The sequence below is a fragment of the Mixophyes fleayi genome, chromosome 4 (assembly GCF_038048845.1).
Source record: "Mixophyes fleayi isolate aMixFle1 chromosome 4, aMixFle1.hap1, whole genome shotgun sequence".
Lineage (NCBI taxonomy): Eukaryota > Metazoa > Chordata > Amphibia > Anura > Limnodynastidae > Mixophyes > Mixophyes fleayi.
The window spans coordinates 36,106,261-36,124,867 of NC_134405.1; the positions used below are offsets into that span (position 1 = coordinate 36,106,261).

The window sequence follows — 18,607 nt, forward strand, 5'->3', positions numbered from 1 at the left end:
CGGAAGTAGGCCTCCGGGTCCCGCTCACCCAATCCTGTCAGATGGCGGCGTCTGTGGCTCCGAGTGCCGTGGGGGCTCGATGGGAAGCGGAGCTCCGCTTAAAGAAGCCCCAGGGAGTTGTCCTTTGTATGGGCGGTCAGGAGCTGAGAGGCCCAGCGCGGCGGGAACCAGTTGCGGTACCGTCGGGAGGGGGAGGTGAGTGACCAGCTGCAGCTGGGATATCCAGGGTAGTGCCCCAATCCTCTGGTGCCAGATTCAGGGAGAATGAACCGAGAATTTACAGGTAATTCCCCAAATACCTGATTTAAGTGCAGGAGCTGATGTGGAAAGCGACCACCTGAAATGGCTGCCTAGCCACCCCCCCCCCCCCCCCCCCGTTATAACCTATTTTTATAGGTTATTCATTTAAACAATATATGGCCATATTTATTTTAACGTATTCCGCCATTGTCAAATACATAAATGCATGTATGATTCTTTGTTTATTCAGTTCAGCTAGTACAGGGTAAATGTATGAAATATATAGAACATGATTGATACTTCTTCCAATCTTGGCAGCACTCGTTGTGAATGTTCAGAGATTAGATACTGACACTGGTCTCCCTCTAACCAATAAATTGGCTGCTGTCACAAGTATTTCCGGGAGGTAAACACCTGAGTGACTTATTAGTAAATTTATGTCCTATATCCTAATTCCCCAGTAACCCTATATATTAATATACTTTGCAATAATATTACTTCTTATGTTTCTAAAACATTAATGACTCCATGAGATGTGTTTCTCATTTGTGCAGAGGCAGTAATCACCTTAAACTAGCTAAATCTGAACAAAAAAGAAGATTGTGGCTCTCTCTGCCTAGACAATAGGAGAATCTTAAACAAAAGGTCCATTTGTTGACATAACAGGATGTCAGAGACTGCTGTGATCTAATTAGAAAGGAAGATGTTACCAACAGCCGAGATCTAATTACAATTCTCTTTTGTTGTAAGTGACCTTAGGAATGTTTATACCTCATTTACATATCAAGGAGGTTTACACCAGAAACTGAAGCTGCTCTGATGAAATAATTTGATTTTATGAGAGGCTAATTTAAATTTCACCTGAAGACAAATAGTTTGAGAATAAGCTTTGGTCATCCCGGGAACTATTGAAGAGAGATGGGGAGGAATGACTATAAATAGGCTGTATCAGGCTGGTGTTAGTTAGTTGGTGGCTGGAGAGCTGGAAGGATGGAACAGTAAGAATGAGCATGAGGAAAAGAGACTGAAGGAGAAATCTACAGAGTAAGGTAACTATATTATGCATTAGAATGTACTGATCCATACACAAGTGATTGCAGATTTTGTGATTTATAATTGTTTGTATTCTTGTCTTAGTAATACTTATATCGCTAATATTGTAATCTAACAATCATAAATATAATAAGAGTACACTACTGTGAATTCTTTTTCTATTAGTACTGTGGTGTCATGTGTGCAAGTTTTCTCTATCAGTGCTGTGGTATCAAATGTATAATCTATATTGATATATTCACTATTAGTACTATGGGATTATAGAGGATATTTTCACAAGCACTTTGGTAAACTAATTCAGCACTAAAACTTTCATGTTCATTTAAATATTAAAGAGGGGAACAATGATTCATTGAGTGATTCCCCATTTAATCTTTTATAAATCAGATACACAGGATTTGTTTTTTCCATTGTGTGTGTATCACTTCTATCTTATGATTACAGTTATCCAGAACATATTACACTATTTGTATTCCTTTTCTATTTGAATGTATAACATTTGATCTGGAGTCCACACCAGGAAAGAGCTTTTTAATCTCTCCAGAGATAATCAGATAAACCTGATTCATGTTGTGCACATTGGTATGAGGCTGATTCACATTGTGTTTTTTAGCATACTTTGGGATGTTGTCAGTTTTGATTTGGAAATTACTGCACTACTAGGCGCCTTTTTGTTTTGATCTTTCCTTTTTACTATATATGTCTGAAATAAGAATGTACTCCATGATGAAAAAATCAAAATTTCTTAATTATGTACAATCCATTCTCAACAGCTTATAAACGAGAGGGACATATTACATTCGTATGATTTTGGTATAAAATATATATATTTTTTTTAACAGGTGGATTAATGAGCAAGATTCCCTCTAGCAACAGAAGAGGACACCCATAGATCAACATTCTATACTGAATATCTGGGTCACCCACAAGTCATATCGACTACAGAAGTCAGCTCTTATAAAGCTTGAGGATTCACACAAGCTATTTTCATTTTCTGAATAGAAGCAGCCTACTATAGCTTGTTACTCATTAAACACACAATGAGTCTCACAGGAGAGAGACCATATCAATGCTCTGAGTGTGATAAAATGTTTAGATGGAAGTCACAGCTGATTATACACCTGCGGATTCACACAGGCGAGAAGCCATTTACATGTTCTGAATGTAGTAAATGTTTTAGCACCAATTTAAAATTAATCATACACCAGAGAAGTCACACAGGAGAAAAAATGTTTCGTTGTTCTGAATGTAACAAGTGTTTTACTTCCAAGTCACTTCTTGTTGAACATCAGAGGATCCACACAGGAGAAACCCCATTTTCATGTTCTGAATGTAGTAAATGTTTTAAACGGAAGTCACACCTTATTAGACACCAGAGGATTCACACTGGAGAAAAACCATATTCATGCTCTGAGTGTAACAAATGTTTTAAAGAGAAATCACAACTTATTAGTCACCAGAGGACTCACACTGGAGAGAAGTCATTTTCATGCTCCGAATGTAGTAAATGTTTTGGGTCCAATTCAAACTTAATCCTACATCAGAGGTTTCATACAGGAGAAAAACCATATTCATGCTCTGAATGTAACAAACATTTTCGTACCAATTCACATTTAATCATGCACCAGAGGATTCACACAGGAGAAAAACCATTTTCATGCTCTGAATGTAACAAATGTTTTAACCAGAAGTCAAACCTTGTTAGACACCACATGATTCACACCGGAGAGAAGCCCTTTTCATGTTCTAAATGTAGCAAGTGTTTTAAGACTGATTCACACCTTGTTAGGCATCAGAGAAGCCACACAGGTAAGAACCCATTTATGTGCTCTGAATGTAACAAATGTTTTAAACAAGAGATAACACTTCTTACACACCAGAGAAGTCACACAAGAAAGTCACTTGTTTCCGAATAGAGCATGTATTTCATAGACAAGTTAACTTGTTTAATCATTATAATATTCACAAAGGAGAGAATCAATTTTCATTAACTGGATGTGGCAAATGTATGTAAAATCAAATATTTTTTAGACTGGAACGACTAACATTGAGACTTGAGGATTTTTTCCCCTGGGATGGTCTTCCTGTAATCGAGAGCAACTGTATACCAACCAACAATGACATAGAAGTCCCAAGGTGTCATGTGGTTAATTAAGATACTAATGAAGTTGAATGTTTTTTATTATGTTCTTATTTTAAACCAGTAGCATATTTAAAGTGTCCATGTCACTTACACACAGTGGAGGTAATTTACAAAGTGCATTCGATTCACTCTGCAAACCGATTAAATAATCATGTGAGGGACTGGTAATAGGGGCTACAACCATATCTCTATCTTCTTTTCCTCCCACTCCCCTTTTTGATCCTCTTCAATCTGGTTTTTATCCCCTCAACTCCAATGAAGCCACCCTCACTAAGGTCCCATCTAAGTGTTTTTTCATCCTGCTTATCTTTCTAGACCTCTGCACAACTAGACACCATTGACCACCCTCTCCTCCAGTAAACTCTCCTCTTCATCAGCTTCTGTGAAACTGCCCTTATATGGTTCAACTGCTACTCACCATCCACTCCTTATGGGTCTCTAGTTCTGTCTCTATTTTCCCCTTCTCTGCCACTACCTGTCACCGTACCCCAATAATCTGTTCTCGTCCCCCTCCTCTCCCTCTATAATTCTTCCCTCTGTGATGGTATCAGCTCCTTTGGCCTCCATTACCATCTCTATGCTGCTGACACCCATGCAAGTCCCTCTTTCCAAGTGTTTTCTTTATGTTATTTTACAGGGTATAATAGTGTAAGCTTGCTGCCTGTACATATACAATTTTATTGCTCATGTACATATTATTTTATTTTGCTGGTTGTCCAATCTGTTCTGGTGCCTTAGAAATAAAGGATTTTTTTTTAATATTTCAAGTGACGAGTTTTTGTCAATCAACCTTATTATTACATTGTTTAAGTTCAATATGGAGGTTTAAAATGTATCCAATTTAAAGTACAGCATGAGACATAATCTCTTCCAGCTCTCAGCTGGTGCAAAACTCAGGTCTTTATTCAGACTGTAAATGGTCGTGCACCTTCCACACATAAAACAACATAAAGAGTGTACCGATGGCCATCTTGAACTGAAAGATGAAATATCCTCTCTGCAAAACATGTACAACAGCTGCCTCCATAACACTTGATGATGCATAAAGATTGAGATGTGGATGAATGTGCAGATTATTTTTTATTTTTGGAATTAATATATTTTTTCATTGTTAGTAAATATTTTACATTCTTATGCATTTTAGAAGCTGGAAACAGAGTTAATATTTGATGCAGGGCTGACAATCTGGCACCCAACAACAAAAATACCCACAAACACCAGTTATCCATATTAATATACAGCAAATGTATTAACTATGAATTGTTCAATCTGTACTGAAATGTAAACATTTGGCATTATTATTATTATTTATTTTTATTTATAAGGCGCCACAAGGTGTCCGTAGCGTCAAACAGGGACAAACAAATTACAATACAATGGGAGACAGCACAGTACAGTAAAGAGTAAGCACAGTAACTCAATAAGCTCAATGCACAGCTAGAGAGGTCGGGGAAGGGGGAGGCAGGATCCGCCCAAGAAGAGGGCCCAAGAAGGAGGGCTCGGAAGACAGGGAGACCCCCAGGGGGGAGGAGGGAGGGAGAGTGGACATGGGGTGGAGGACCCTCAAGGAGGAGGGGAACTAAGTAGCTGGATACCAGAGTTAGAAGTGGTGGAAACAAGAGGAGAGAAGGCCCTGCTCAGAGGAGCCTACAATCTAAGTGGAGGGGTGGACAGACAGAGATGCAGGGGAGAGAGGGAGAGTAGGGGGACAAAGGCAGAAGATAAGGTAGGAAGTTAAGTGAGAGACAGAAAGGCTTTAAGAAAAAGATGAGTTTTTAGGGCCCGTTTGAAACTGGACAGATTAGGGGAAATTCTGATGGAGGGAGGGAGCTTGTTCCAGTGGAGGGGGGCAGCGCGGGCGAAGTCTTGGATACGCGCCTGGGAGGAGGTTATAAGGGGGGAAGAGGGGCGACGGTCAGAGGCAGAATGGAGAGGGCGGGATGGAGCATGAATAGAGAGGAGGGTGGAGATGTAGGGCGCAGTGGAGTTGGTGAGGGCCTTGTAGGTGAGTGTGAGGAGCTTAAAGAAGATTCTGAAGGGGAATGGGAGCCAGTGAAGGGCTAGGTAGAGGGGGGAGACAGAAGAGGAGCAGCGAGAAAGGAAAATAAGCCTAGCGGCAGCGTTAAGAACTAATCGAAGGGGATCGAGATGAGAGTGGGGGAGGCCATTGAGGAGGAGGTTGCAGTAGTCCAGGCGGGAGATGATCAGTGAGTGGATAAGGCATTTGGTGGCATCTTGGGAGAGGAAGGGCCGGATGCGAGCGATGTTACACAGCTGGAAGCGGCAGGATTTAGCAAGAGAGAGGATGTGGGGGCCAAAGGAGAGAGAGGAGTCGAGGATGACACCAAGGCAGCAAAGTTGGGGGACAGGGGAGATAGAGGTGTTGTCGACAGTGATGGAGAGGTCAGAAGGGGATGAGGTATCAGAGGGAGGAAAAACTATGAGCTCAATTTTGGCAAGGTTAAGTTTGAGGAATCGAGAGGACATCCAGGAGGAGATGGCAGAGAGGCAGGCGGACACCCTAGAGAGGAGGGAGGGAGAGAGATCAGGAGAGGAGAGGTATAGTTGAGTGTCATCAGCGTAAAGGTGGTAGCTGAAGCCAAAGGAGCTGATGAGTTCACCCAGGGAGGAGGTGTATATAGAGAAGAGTAAGGGTCCTGAGGGACCCCAACTGGAAGGGTGGACTGGGGGGAGAGAGACCCAGAGGTGGTGACAGAGAAGGATCGGTGAGTAAGGTAAGAGGTGAACCAGGACAGGACTGGGCCGGAGAGGCCGAAAGACTGGAGAGTGTGAAGGAGGAGGGGGTGGTCAACGGTGTCAAAGGCTGCAGAGAGGTCAAGGAGGATGAGAAGGGAGAAGTGGCCTCTGGCTTTAGCAGAGAGGAGGTCATTGGTGACTTTAGCCAGGGCAGTTTCAGTGGGGGCGGAAACCAGACTGGAGATGATTAAGGAGGGAGTGTTCAGAAAGGTAGGAGGTGAGACGGCTGCAGACGAGCCTCTCGAGAATTTTGGAGGCAAAGGGGAGAAGAGATATGGGGCGATAGTTCGAGAGAGAAGTGGGGTCAAGATTAGGTTTCTTAAGAATGGGGGATACAAGAGCATGTTTGAAAGAGGAGGGGAAGATGCCAGTGGAGAGGGAGAGATTAAAGAGGTGAGCGAGGTGGGAGCAGGTGGTGGGGGAAAGGGACCGAAGAAGGTGGGAGGGAATGGGATTCAGGGGACAGGTAGTGGGGGGGGATGAAATGAGAGAATGAACTTCCTCGCCGATGGTGGGGCGGAAGGAGTGGAGGAAAAGGTGGTTGGGGGAGGACAGAAGAGTGGGAGGGGTGGAAGAGAGAGTGGAAGAGGAGATTTCAAGTCGGATGGCCTTGATTTTAGAGGAGAAGAAGGAGGCAAAATCGGAGGCAGTCAGGGAGGAGGGAGGGGGGGGAGGGGGCCAGGAGAGTGCTGAAGGTGGCGATGAGGTGGCGGGGGTTAGAGGACTGGGAAGAGATGCGAGATTTAAAGAAAGATTGTTTAGCGAGTGAGAGGGCAGAGCTGTAGGATGAAAGAATAAATTTAAAGTGGAGGAAGTCAGCCAGGGAGCGGGATTTTCTCCAATGACGTTCGGCGGTACGGGAGCATTTTTGGAGGAAGCGGGTAAATTTGGAGTGCCAGGGTTGGGGTTTGGAGCAGCGGGGGTGGACGGAGTGGGCAGGGGTGACCGCGTCCAGAGCGGAGGTGAGGGTGTGATTCTAGAGGGAGACCGCCTGGTTGGGGCAGGCCTGGGAGGAAAGGGGAGAAAGGAGGTTATCGAGAGAGGAGGACAGAGAGGCAGGGTCAAGAGTGTCGAGGTTGCGTTTGGACAGAGTAGGTTTGGGCAGGGGGAGGGGAGCAGGAGAAGAGGAGAGAGAGAAGGAGAGGAGATGGTGGTCGGATAGAGGAAAGAGAGAGATGGAGAAGTCGGAGAGACTACATAGGTAGGAGAAGACAAGATCAAGGGAGTGACCAAGGCAGTGGGTAGAGGTGGAGGTCCATTGGGTTAGACCAAGGGAGGAAGAGAGGGTGAGCAGTTTGCTGGAAGCAGGGTAGGTGGGGTTGTTGATGGGGATGTTAAAGTCACCGAGAATGATTGAGGGGAGATCGGAGGAGAGGTGGTGAGGAAGCCAGCTAGCAAAGTTGTCAAGGAAGAGGGAGGTGGGGCCAGGGGGGCGGTAGATGACATTGACGCGGAGGTGGATGGGGTAGAAGAGGCGGATAGAGTGAGCTTCAAAGGAGGAGAAGGAGAGGGAGGGTTCAGGGGGAATGACACGAAAAGTACAGGTGGAGGAGAGGAGGAGGCCCACTCCACCGCCTGGGCGGGCACCAGGCCTGGCGGAGTGGGTGAAGGAGAGGCCACCATAGGAGAGGGCAGCGGGGGAAGTAGTATCAGAATCGGAGAGCCAGGTTTCAGTAACGGCAAGAAGGTTAAAGGAGTTGGATCGAAAGAGGTTGTGGATAGTAGTTAGCTTGTTGCGGACGGATCTGGCATTCCAGAGGGCACAGAAGAAAGGGGGAGAAGAGAGGGGGGAAATGGGGATGAGGTTAGCAAGATGAGCAGCGCACGGGGGAGGGCGGGGAGGAACGGGAGAGGTAGGGCGGGGGGAGAGTATGGGTATGGAGTGAGAGCGGGGAGGCATAGTAGGGAGAGAGAGTAACAGAACAGTGAGATAGTGGGGACAGTGAAAAACAGGTAAGAACAATGGCAGGAAGACAATGACAAGGTGGAAGACAATAACGAATTAGGGCATGGAGGGCTTGGAACAACAGTACAGTGAGATAATAAGAACAATGAAAACAGGTAAGAATGATAGCAGAACAGTAAGATAATAAGGACAGCGGATAACAGGTAAGAATAAGCAGGGAGACAATAGCAAGATGGAGGACAACAACCAATTAGGGCGTGGAAGGCAAGGAATAACAGAAGGAGAGGTAATAAGGACAATGGAAATAGGCAAGAAAAATAACAGGTAAAAGTAGTTGCTGGTAAATATAAAATCAGGAAAAACAAGATAAATGCATATAAATAGTAGAATAATAACAGGAGGGAGGGGGAGGACGGAAGAGTGGGAGGGGTGGAAGAGAGAGTGGAGGAGGAGATTTCAAGTCGGATGGCCTTGATTTTAGAGGAGAAGAAGGAGGCGAAATCGGAGGCAGTCAGGGAGGAGGGAGGGGGGGGAGGGGGCCAGGAGAGTGCTGAAGGTGGCGAAGAGGCGGCGGGAGTTAGAGGGTTAGGGGTTAGTTACATATGTTACTTTACAGACAATTGTTAATAGAAACTTTGATTTATACAGCATTAACATATTCCACAGCACTTTATATAATGATAAGTGTATCAGAGTGTATATTGAATCTAACAGATTAAAATAGAAAAAGTGATTAGTGGAACTAAATGTGTTCACAATGTAGTTTGGTTTGTGGGTCAGAGGGTTGTTAGAGAATAAATGTAAGTTTAGCCCAGAAATAGTCGGATGGACTTGATAAGTACTTGCTCCAACGGATCTTTCTGTATTGTCTTTAAGGAGAAGAGTCCCCGGAGAGTTTGTATAGCTCTGACCGACTATTTTCATTATCAGAGGAAGAATGTGTACTTGGGTCTCAGTCCAAATAAGAAAGAGCTCAAACCGAACTAGGGAGTTCCTCCCGAGACGGAGATTCTCTACGTCTCTATCCCCCCTGAGTAGACCAATCGTTGGAAATGTGGGTTCTAGCTTTGGGATCAGACTGTATAACCGGAAGGTTCCAGGACATTAGGAGCTTTGTCCCTTCCTCAGCTGAGTTTATGATATGTAGCACGTTGTGTCTGTAGATTAATGGTTTCACTGGGAACCCCCATCTGTAGGAAATATCATTACTTCTTAGAGCTCTAGTGACTGATTGGAAAGCTCTTCGCTTCGCCACCGTGTGTTGGGAAAAATCTGGGAACACTTGAATGTCCTGTAGGAGATCTGTGCCCTCTGCTTCCCTGGCTGCCCGCAGGATACGTTCCTGAATATGGAAGAAGTGGATGTATAATAAGGTATCTCTGGGAACGGTGTCTGGAACTCTCTTATTTTTAGGGAGCCAGTGTATGCGGTCAATGTTTAAGTCTAATATGGAAGCAGAAGGGAGAAGTTTCTGAAACAGATTTGTGGCAAAGGATGGTAAATCTGCATTTGAGATCTGCTCTGGTATTCCCCGAATTTTGAGGTTGTTGCGACGCGATCTATCCTCCATCTTATCCCTCATGGTGGCAACCTCTGCCCCCAGTTGTTCATGAGATGTAATTAGCTCATTATGTGAGGAGACCACCTCTTCTGACTTGTTCTCTAGCTGGACCATCCTGGAACCTAATGCAGCCACCTCTGCTTGAATGGCTTTCATGGAGGCTCTCAGTTCCGATGATAAGTCGGCTTTCAAAGAAGGTAATAAGGATTGCATTGACTTAAGCAAAATCGGTGCCTCAGGATCGGTCATACGAATAGGGGACTCAGAAGGTGGGGTAGATGTCAAGGTAATATCCAGCTGTTCAGAGTGATCACCCCGTCCACTCCCCGCTTCCCGAAGGGGGGACATAGATCGCTGTTTGTTTTGTCTAAAGAAGGGAAGCTGCGCAGTTGTGCTAGGCGGGTTAAGCTTTTTGATCTTTTTGATCCTTCTTGGAGCCATCTGGGTACATTGTCAGGGCACTTAGTTTAATGGGAGTGTCAATCAGATATGCAGACTCAACTTTGCAGAAGCTCTGGAGGGAGGTAACCAGACGGAGCTCTATATTGTTATAGATAAGGAGGTCAGTTAATTACCGGGTGATCCTTCCACGTTACACTATTGACACAACATGAGGTTTGATCCTATGATTTAGTCGTGCTCAATCTCGTATAGTAGGACACATGCGGGCGGTGGTCAGAACATCTGGTAATTTACATGCGAATATTAGCTGAAACTGGATTCACTGTCATCTGGCAGCTGTCACCCAGTCAATACATTGCAATAAAACATATGACCACTAGATGGCGGCAACCCGCAGCAAATAGGACTGATAGTGGGTCTATAGATAAATTACAGCCTGGGTACTGAAAGTGTTGGAGCAACTGAGTAAAGCAGATGATTTTGATTTTAGCTGATCAGGATCTGCAGCAGGTAGATAATAGAGGCTGGGGTGGATAATTTTACTCTCAGCTTGGCATAAGCTACACAGGCAACACAGGCATTCAGTAAACTTTTCAACTGTGGGGATCCTTGGTATCAAGTTGAATGTAGATCCCTCTCTGAAAGCCCCAGACTGACCTGTAGCGCAGCGCTGTCAGGATGATCAGCCAATCCTGGTCACAGTTCCCACTCTGAATACGTTTCACTGAAGAGAGCAGTGAACAGCCTCGGTGGCTCCAAGGGGATGTCAGGAGCAGCGCTGGGCGATCAGCAACTCTCTTGGGGAGTATCTCAGGAGTCCTCCTCAATCCCTCACTTCACTTCTAGAGTCAAAAAGTCGTGCCCCTTTCTCTTTCGGTTATATACACTTGACAGTCATGATATTGTGTTCTATATTTATTGTAAATCCTAACTGAATATATCAGATGGTTTGACGATGTATGTTACACATTATAGACTGCATTACAACATTGAGCTCTGGTAACGATACGCCACTTTTGGTGATCTGAGTTCTACAGTGCATAAAGTCATGAAATTATGTTTTATGTTTTATATTTAATGTATATTTCTACCCAATATGTCAGATGTATTAGCGATATATATCATGCACTGTGGATTATATTGATATCAGTAAGGGCTAGTAGCGATACGTCACATCCGATTTTTGACATTTGGAGCCCTGTACGAAGTGTGAACTACATTTCCCAAGATTCCCACTGATATCGATTCGCCATATCCGGTTTAGTTACGATGGATTTATTATTTTTAAGAGATGTAGATATCTGAATTGTATTTTATGTCTCATTTTATGCCCATCGGAACATATTGCATTATTTAGCACATCGAATATACAATTTCATTTATATTTAACATAGCGTGACATATTGATATCATAACTATTCCGGATTGGCTACATCTGGTTTAAGTAGCTATGGGTTTTAGGATCAGTCATATCTCCTTGACAAAGACCGCAAGACGGTTGAAACACGTCGGAGCGGTATGACTGATTTATGAAGACATTTTAACAGCTTGCTAGAGATTGACTGTATGGCATAAAAGTGAAGAAAAATAGCCCGGGATCAATAACATCTGATTTCTTCCCTATATGCGATAAAGACCATATCTCTGGTAGGAGTATTCACTTATTATTGTGATTTTATGTGTAGTTTTAATACATTTTGGAAAATTTAAACGATATCACGCCAGATTCTGTTTTTTTTCCCTTTTGTGAATTGGAACTGATGTCATCCATGTTGGAGAGGAGATGAACAGCGAGATATTTGTTATACAGGAATTCTAAGTTGGGAGAAGTCCTCTAAATACTTACAAGCTCACATTATTCTACAATCTGGTAGGAGTCCATCTTATATTATTACCACGAAGGTGATGGGGAGGTGCTTATTTCTTTGAAATAAACTACTTATGATGTGAAAAGATCATCATTAACATCTCTGCAAGATAGAGACGAATATATGAACTGTTCTACAATACTTGTTAATGAAGGGCTGAACAAGTTTGCATTGTGATTAAGGTGGAGTTTATCTGCACCTATTCTTGTGTTTCGTGAGAACCAGATAGCGCTGAATGTCTTAGCATATTACAGTTGTTACCTGAGGCCCAGGCTTCTGAACCGGAATTAGGCCCCCGCACTAACTAAGGCGACCAGCGATGTCCTGACCCCGGCGGAGGCTCGTTTGCCGGTAAGTTGTACAGCAGGAGAGGGGCTATTTACAGGGAAGATGCAACCCGGCCGGGTTCCGATGTCCACAGCGTACTATCTTTCTGTCCGACGGGTCCAGCAGTCACACTTGAGCCCAAGTGCACTCTAACGCCTCCCAGTTCCACCAGGACCCGATTTGGCCAGCCAGAATACGGGTATTTTAAGGGAAAGAGGGTTTTTCCTAGAGTGGATCGAGGAGCTCTTAGAAAATGCTGCCAGCTACTATGGCGTCCAGGCCACGCCCCTTACTGTGCATTTTCTATGAATCATCAAACAAAATTCTCTGAGCAAGGCTGTAATTGCCCTGGGGGTAAATGTATCAATCCACACATTCTGAAAATCGCCAATTCTTGCAGACTTTACAGGGCAGATTTAAAATGGCAATGTCATTACCGGCTGTCATGACTCTGAATGAATTAATAGATCCCTTGTCTCTGCCGAGATGGACCTCGCCCATTAGTGTGGAGTCTAATGGGTAGGAGGTCTTTGCCAGTGATCCCCACAAGGGAATATGGACTTCACTGCTCCTGTCCCGAAGGTCGCGGTCTCCCAAACGAGTGCTGGCAGATGGTAGTGGAGTTTTAGACACGATGGATAAACAAGAGAATTCAAATACAAGAGTTAAAAGTTCATAGCTCACTGGCAACACAGGTAGCAGTAGTACTAAGAAATAGTAGCTACAGACTAGGGGGTGCTGCCAAGTAATAGTAATGGATACTGGTATAATTGAATGATAGGATAACTTGAGATAACGGCAAAGACTGAACACACAGCAACTTGGTCAGGGTGAAGTGATGAGTCACAACACGCTACTTCATAGTTGGTAACCCTTGACAACTGCAGGGAGTGAGCAGAGCAACAGTTCAACGCTGAAGATGACGGAGGGAGAATAGCTAGATCCAATATTAATAACTCACAGCATAGAAGGCGAATCACTAATACAGAGACAGTTCGAACAGAATGATAGTTTAGAACTAGCTGATCCGTAAACGAAGATAATTCAACGTAGCAGGGGAGTTACTGGCATAGTGGTAATTCCTGTTGTAGAAAAGGCAAAAGCGTTGAACCCGTTGATTCACAGATAACAATCCCAAGCAGCAGAGATGAATACAGGGATATCAGGTATATCAAACAGTTCGTTACCTAGGAGTAGCGAAGAAGGGAATTGTAGCTGAGCAGTTCGTGGAACTACAAGTGGTAAGCAATTTGGTAGTAGTCCTGATAGTGAGGCAATAACAGTGTTAAAACAGCTGGACCGAACAAGGTGCTACAAGACGAGTTGTTCAACCGCTATTATGAGTCCAGGTGAAACAAACAGTAGCAGTGAAGAGTACAGCTGATTCCAGACGTTCAACGGATAATAGGTAAGTCAGACCTATGGAAGTCAAATCTTCGTACTGAGTGGGTAACACGAAGAACAGACAAAGAACAGAGAACCATGGGAGGTTTAAATAGTGCTCCAAAATACCAGAACCAATGAGAATAGGGAGGAGGCCCAAAACAAATTAACAAGGAGCACATGTGTTAAAGTCAAGTCTCAGAACAAAGAAGTAGGTTCAATCACCACTTACAAGAGGAAAGTAACATAGTGGGTACCTGTTTATGGGACTGGCGTGTGACAAAACTTGCCTTTGAAGACATTGCCATTTTAAATCCTGCCACAAAGTCGCTGAATATCGTCGACTTCAATATTCCGCAGATTGATATGTTTACTCCTTTTCGTGAATCTGCAAACATTCAGCTTCTCTGGTAATTAGCCCATCTGTCTCCCTTCCACCCAACATTGACTATTTTGCCCTCCTGTGCTCAGTTCCTTCTCTTTGGGAACCTCTAATTTTATTACTTATCCCCTTTGTCATCCATATTAAAAAGCTTACTTTGAATACCTAAAATGCTCCACTTTCCTATAGGTCCAGGACCCATCCAAACTTAGTGTATCCTCCAGTACGATCTTACCCTGCTACTTTCTTAATCTTCATACTGATGTATACAAAGCAGAGGAAAGTGCTGTTTATTATATGTAGAGCCCCACTCTTATACCGGGAAATATAAAAATATAAAACTTATAGAATTCTTTTGGTAATGTTAAAATGTTCAATCCCCCCACTGAACATTAATTAGTCTAAAAGCATTAACATAATTTACAATTGATAGTCAAGAAGGTGTATCAGAAAGAAGAATAGTGAACCATATAAAAATGCCAAAGGGAAGAATTGATTTGATCTGATTTAATATTTTTTTGTGTCAATTAAAAATATAATAATTAGGACTATTTCCCTATATCATATAATCAATTCCTGAAGCTCTTCTTCAATATTCACATGTTTCTAAATTATTCAAATTGTTATAAACTATTTTTATAGATTATTTGTTCAAACAATATATGGCCATATTTATTTTAACGTATTCCGCCATTGTCTTAAACATAAATGCATGTATGATTCTTTGTTTATTCTGTTCAGCTAGTACAGGGTAAATGTATGAAATATATAGAATATGATTGATACTTCTTCAAATCCTGGCAGCACTCGTTCCAAATGTTCAGAGATTAGATACTGACACTGGTCTCCCTCTAACCAATAAATTGGCTGCTGTCACAAGTTTTTCCGAGAGGTAAACACCTGAGTATCTTATTAGTAAATTTATGTCCTGTATCCTAATTTCACAGTATTCTTATATATTATTATACTTCACAATAATATTAGTTCTTATGTTTCTAAAACATTATAGACTACATAAGATGTGTGGAGTCAGTAATCACCTCAAACTAGCTAAAACTGAACAAAAGAGAAGATTATGGCTCTCTCTGCCTAGACAATAGGAGAATCTTAAACAAAAGTTCCATTTGTTGACATAACAGGATGTCAGAGACTGCTGTGATCTAATTAGAAAGCAAGATGTTATCACCTGCCAAGATCTAATTACAATTCTCCTTTTAGTAAGTGACCTTAGGAATGTTTATATCTCATTTACATGTCAAGGAGGTATACACCAGAAACTGAAGCTGCTCTGATTAAATAATTTAATTTTATGAGAGACTAATTTAAATTTCACCAGAAGACAAATAGTGTGAGAATAAGTTTTGGTCATCCCGGGAACTATTTAAGACAGAGATGGGGAGTAATGCATATAAATAGGTTGTATCAGGCTGGTGTTAGTTAGTTGGTGGCTGAAGACCTGGAAGGATGGAACAGTAAGAATGAGCATGAGGAAAAGAGACTGAAGGAGAAATCTACAGAGTAAGGTAACTATATTATGCATTAGAATGTACTGATCCTTACACAAGTGCTTGCTGATTTTGTGATTTATAATTGTTTGTATTCTTGTCTTAGTAATATTTATATAGCTATTATTGCAATCTAACAATCATAAACATAATATTAAGAGTACACTACTGTGAATTATTTTTCTATCAGTGCTGTGGTATCAAATGTATAATATATATTGATATATTCACTATTAGTACTATGGGATTATATAGGATATTTTCATGAGCACTTTGGTAAACTAATTCAGCACTAAAACTTTTTATGTTCATTTAAATATCAAAGAGGGAAACAATGATTCATTGAGTGAATGTTCAGTTATTTATACAAATATGATCTCATTTTCACTGTTTGATTCCCCATATAATCTTTTATAAATTAGATACACAGGATTTGTTTTTTCCATTGTGTATGTATCACTTCTATCTTATGATTACATTAATCCAGAACATATTACACTATTTGTATTCCTTTTCTTTTTGAATGTATAACTTTTGATCTGGAGTCCACCTTAGCAAGGAGCTTTGGAATCTCTCCAGAGATAATCAGATAAACCTGGTTCATGTTATGCACATTGGTATGAGGCTAATTCACATTTTGAGCATATTTTGGGACGTTGTCAGTTATGATTTAGAAATTACTGCACTACTAGGCGCCTTTTTGTTCTGATATTTCCTTTTTACTATATATTAGTCTGAAATCAGAATGTATTCCAAGATGAAATAATCAAAATTTCTTAATTATGTACAATCCATTGTCAACAGCTTACAAACAACGTGTAAAATGTACATTCATATAATTTTGGTATAAAATATATTTATTTTTTCAACAGGTGGATTAATGAGCAGGATTCCCTCTAGCAGCAGAAGAGGACACCCATAGAACGACATTCTATACTGAATATCTGAGTCACCCACAAGTCATATCCACTACAGAAGTCAGCTCTTATAAAACTTGAGGATTCACAAAAGCTATTTTCATTTTCTGAATAGAAGCAGCCTTCTATAGCTTGTAACTTAATAAACACACAATGAGTCTCACAGGACAGAGGCCATATCAATGCTCTGAGTGTGATAAAATGTTTACACGGAAGTCAAACCTGATCATACACCAGAGGATTCACACAGACGAAAAGCCATTTTCATGTTCTGAATGTAGTAAATGTTTTAGTGCCAATTCAAAATTAATCCTACACCAGAGGAGTCACACAGGAGAAAAAATGTTTAGTTGCTCTGAATGTAACAAGTGTTTTACTCATAAGTCAGATCTTGTTACACATCAGAGGATCCACACAGGAGAAAACCCATTTTCATGTTCTGAATGTAGTAAATGTTTTAAACAGAAATCACACCTTATTAGTCACCAGAGGATTCACACTGGAGAGAAATCATTTTCATGCTCCGAGTGTAGTAAATGTTTTAAACAGAAATCACACCTTATTAGTCACCAGAGGAGTCACACTGGAGAGAAGTCATTTTCATGCTCCGAATGTAGTAAATGTTTTGGGACCAATTCACACTTAATCCTGCACCAGAGGTTTCACACAGGAGAAAAACCATATTCATGCTCTGAATGTAACAAACATTTTCGTACCAATTCAAAATTAATCATGCACCAGAGGATTCACACAGAAGAAAAACCATTTTCATGCTCTGAATGTAACAAATGTTTTAAACAGAAGTCACACCTTGTTAGACACCACATGATTCACACTGGAGAGAAGCCCTTTTCATGTTCTAAATGTAGCAAGTGTTTTAACACTGATTCACACCTTGTTAGTCATCAGAGAAGCCACACAGGAGAGAAACCATTTATATGCTCTGAATGTAACAAATGTTTTAAACAAAAGATAACACTTCTTACGCACCAGAGAAGTCACACAAGGAAGTCACTTGTTTCCGAATAGAGCATGTATTTCATAGACAAGTTAACTTGTTTAATCATTATAATATTCACAAAGGAGAGAATCAATTTTTATTTACTGGATGTGGCAAATGTTGTATGTAAAATCAAATATTTTTTAGACTGGAACGTCTAACATTGAGACTTAGGAATTTTTCCCCTGGGATGGTCTCCCTGTAATTGAGAGCAACTGTATACCAACCATCAATGACAAAGAAGTCCCAAGGTGTCATGTGGTTTATTAAGATACTAATGAAGTTGAATGTTTTTTATTATGTTCTTATTTTAAACATTAGCACATTTAAAGTGTCCATGTCACTTACACACAGTGGAGGTAATTTACAAAGTGCATTCGATTCACTCTGCAAACCGATTAAATAATCATGAGAGGGACTGGTAATAGGGGCTACAACCATATCTCTATCTTCGTTTCCTCCCACTCCCCTTTTTGATCCTCTTCAATCTGGTTTTTATCCCCTCAACTCCAATGAAGCCACCCTCACTAAGGTCCCATCTAAGTGTTTTTTCATCCTGCTTATCTTTCTAGACCTCTGCACAACTAGACACCATTGACCACCCTCTCCTCCAGCAATCCCTTCTCTTCATTAGCTTCTGTGAAACTGCCCTTATATGGTTCAACTGCTACTCACCATCTACTCCTTATGGGTCTCTAGTTCTGTCTCTATTTTCCCTCCTCTGCCACTACCTGTCACCATCCCCCAGTAATCTATTCTCGTCCCCCTGCTCCTCTCCCTCTATAATTCTTCCCTCTGTGATGGTATCAGCTCCTTTGGCCTCCATTACCATCTCTATGCTGCTGTCACCCACGCAAGTCTCTCTTTCCAAGTGTTTTCTCTATGTTATTTTACAGGGTATAATAGTGTAAGCTTGCTGCTTGTACGTATACAATTTTATTGCTCACGTACATTTTATTTTATTTTGCTGGTTGTCAAACTCGTTCTAGTGCCTTAGAAATAAAGGATTTTTTGAAAATTCCATGTGACGATTATTTGTCTGTCAACCTTTTTATTACATTGTTTGGAGTTCAATATGGAGGTTTTAAATGTATCCAATTTAAAGTATAGGATGAGATGTAATCTCTTACAGCTCTGAGCTGGTGCAAAACTCAGGTCCTTAT

General features: G+C 41.7%; 1 protein-coding gene across 1 annotated transcript in view; it reads left to right on the forward strand.

The window, feature by feature from the left end:
- LOC142150610 (uncharacterized) overlaps nt 1-18,042 on the forward strand; it is a 34,965-nt gene extending 16,923 nt beyond the window's left edge. The window contains exons 2-5 of the mRNA XM_075205809.1: nt 2,296-3,190; nt 3,498-3,538; nt 16,611-17,309; nt 18,017-18,042. Of these exons, the coding sequence (XP_075061910.1) occupies nt 2,296-3,190; nt 3,498-3,538; nt 16,611-17,309; nt 18,017-18,042 (1,661 nt within the window). The remainder of the gene's footprint in view (nt 1-2,295; nt 3,191-3,497; nt 3,539-16,610; nt 17,310-18,016) is intronic.
- Nucleotides 18,043-18,607: the final 565 nt, after the last annotated feature.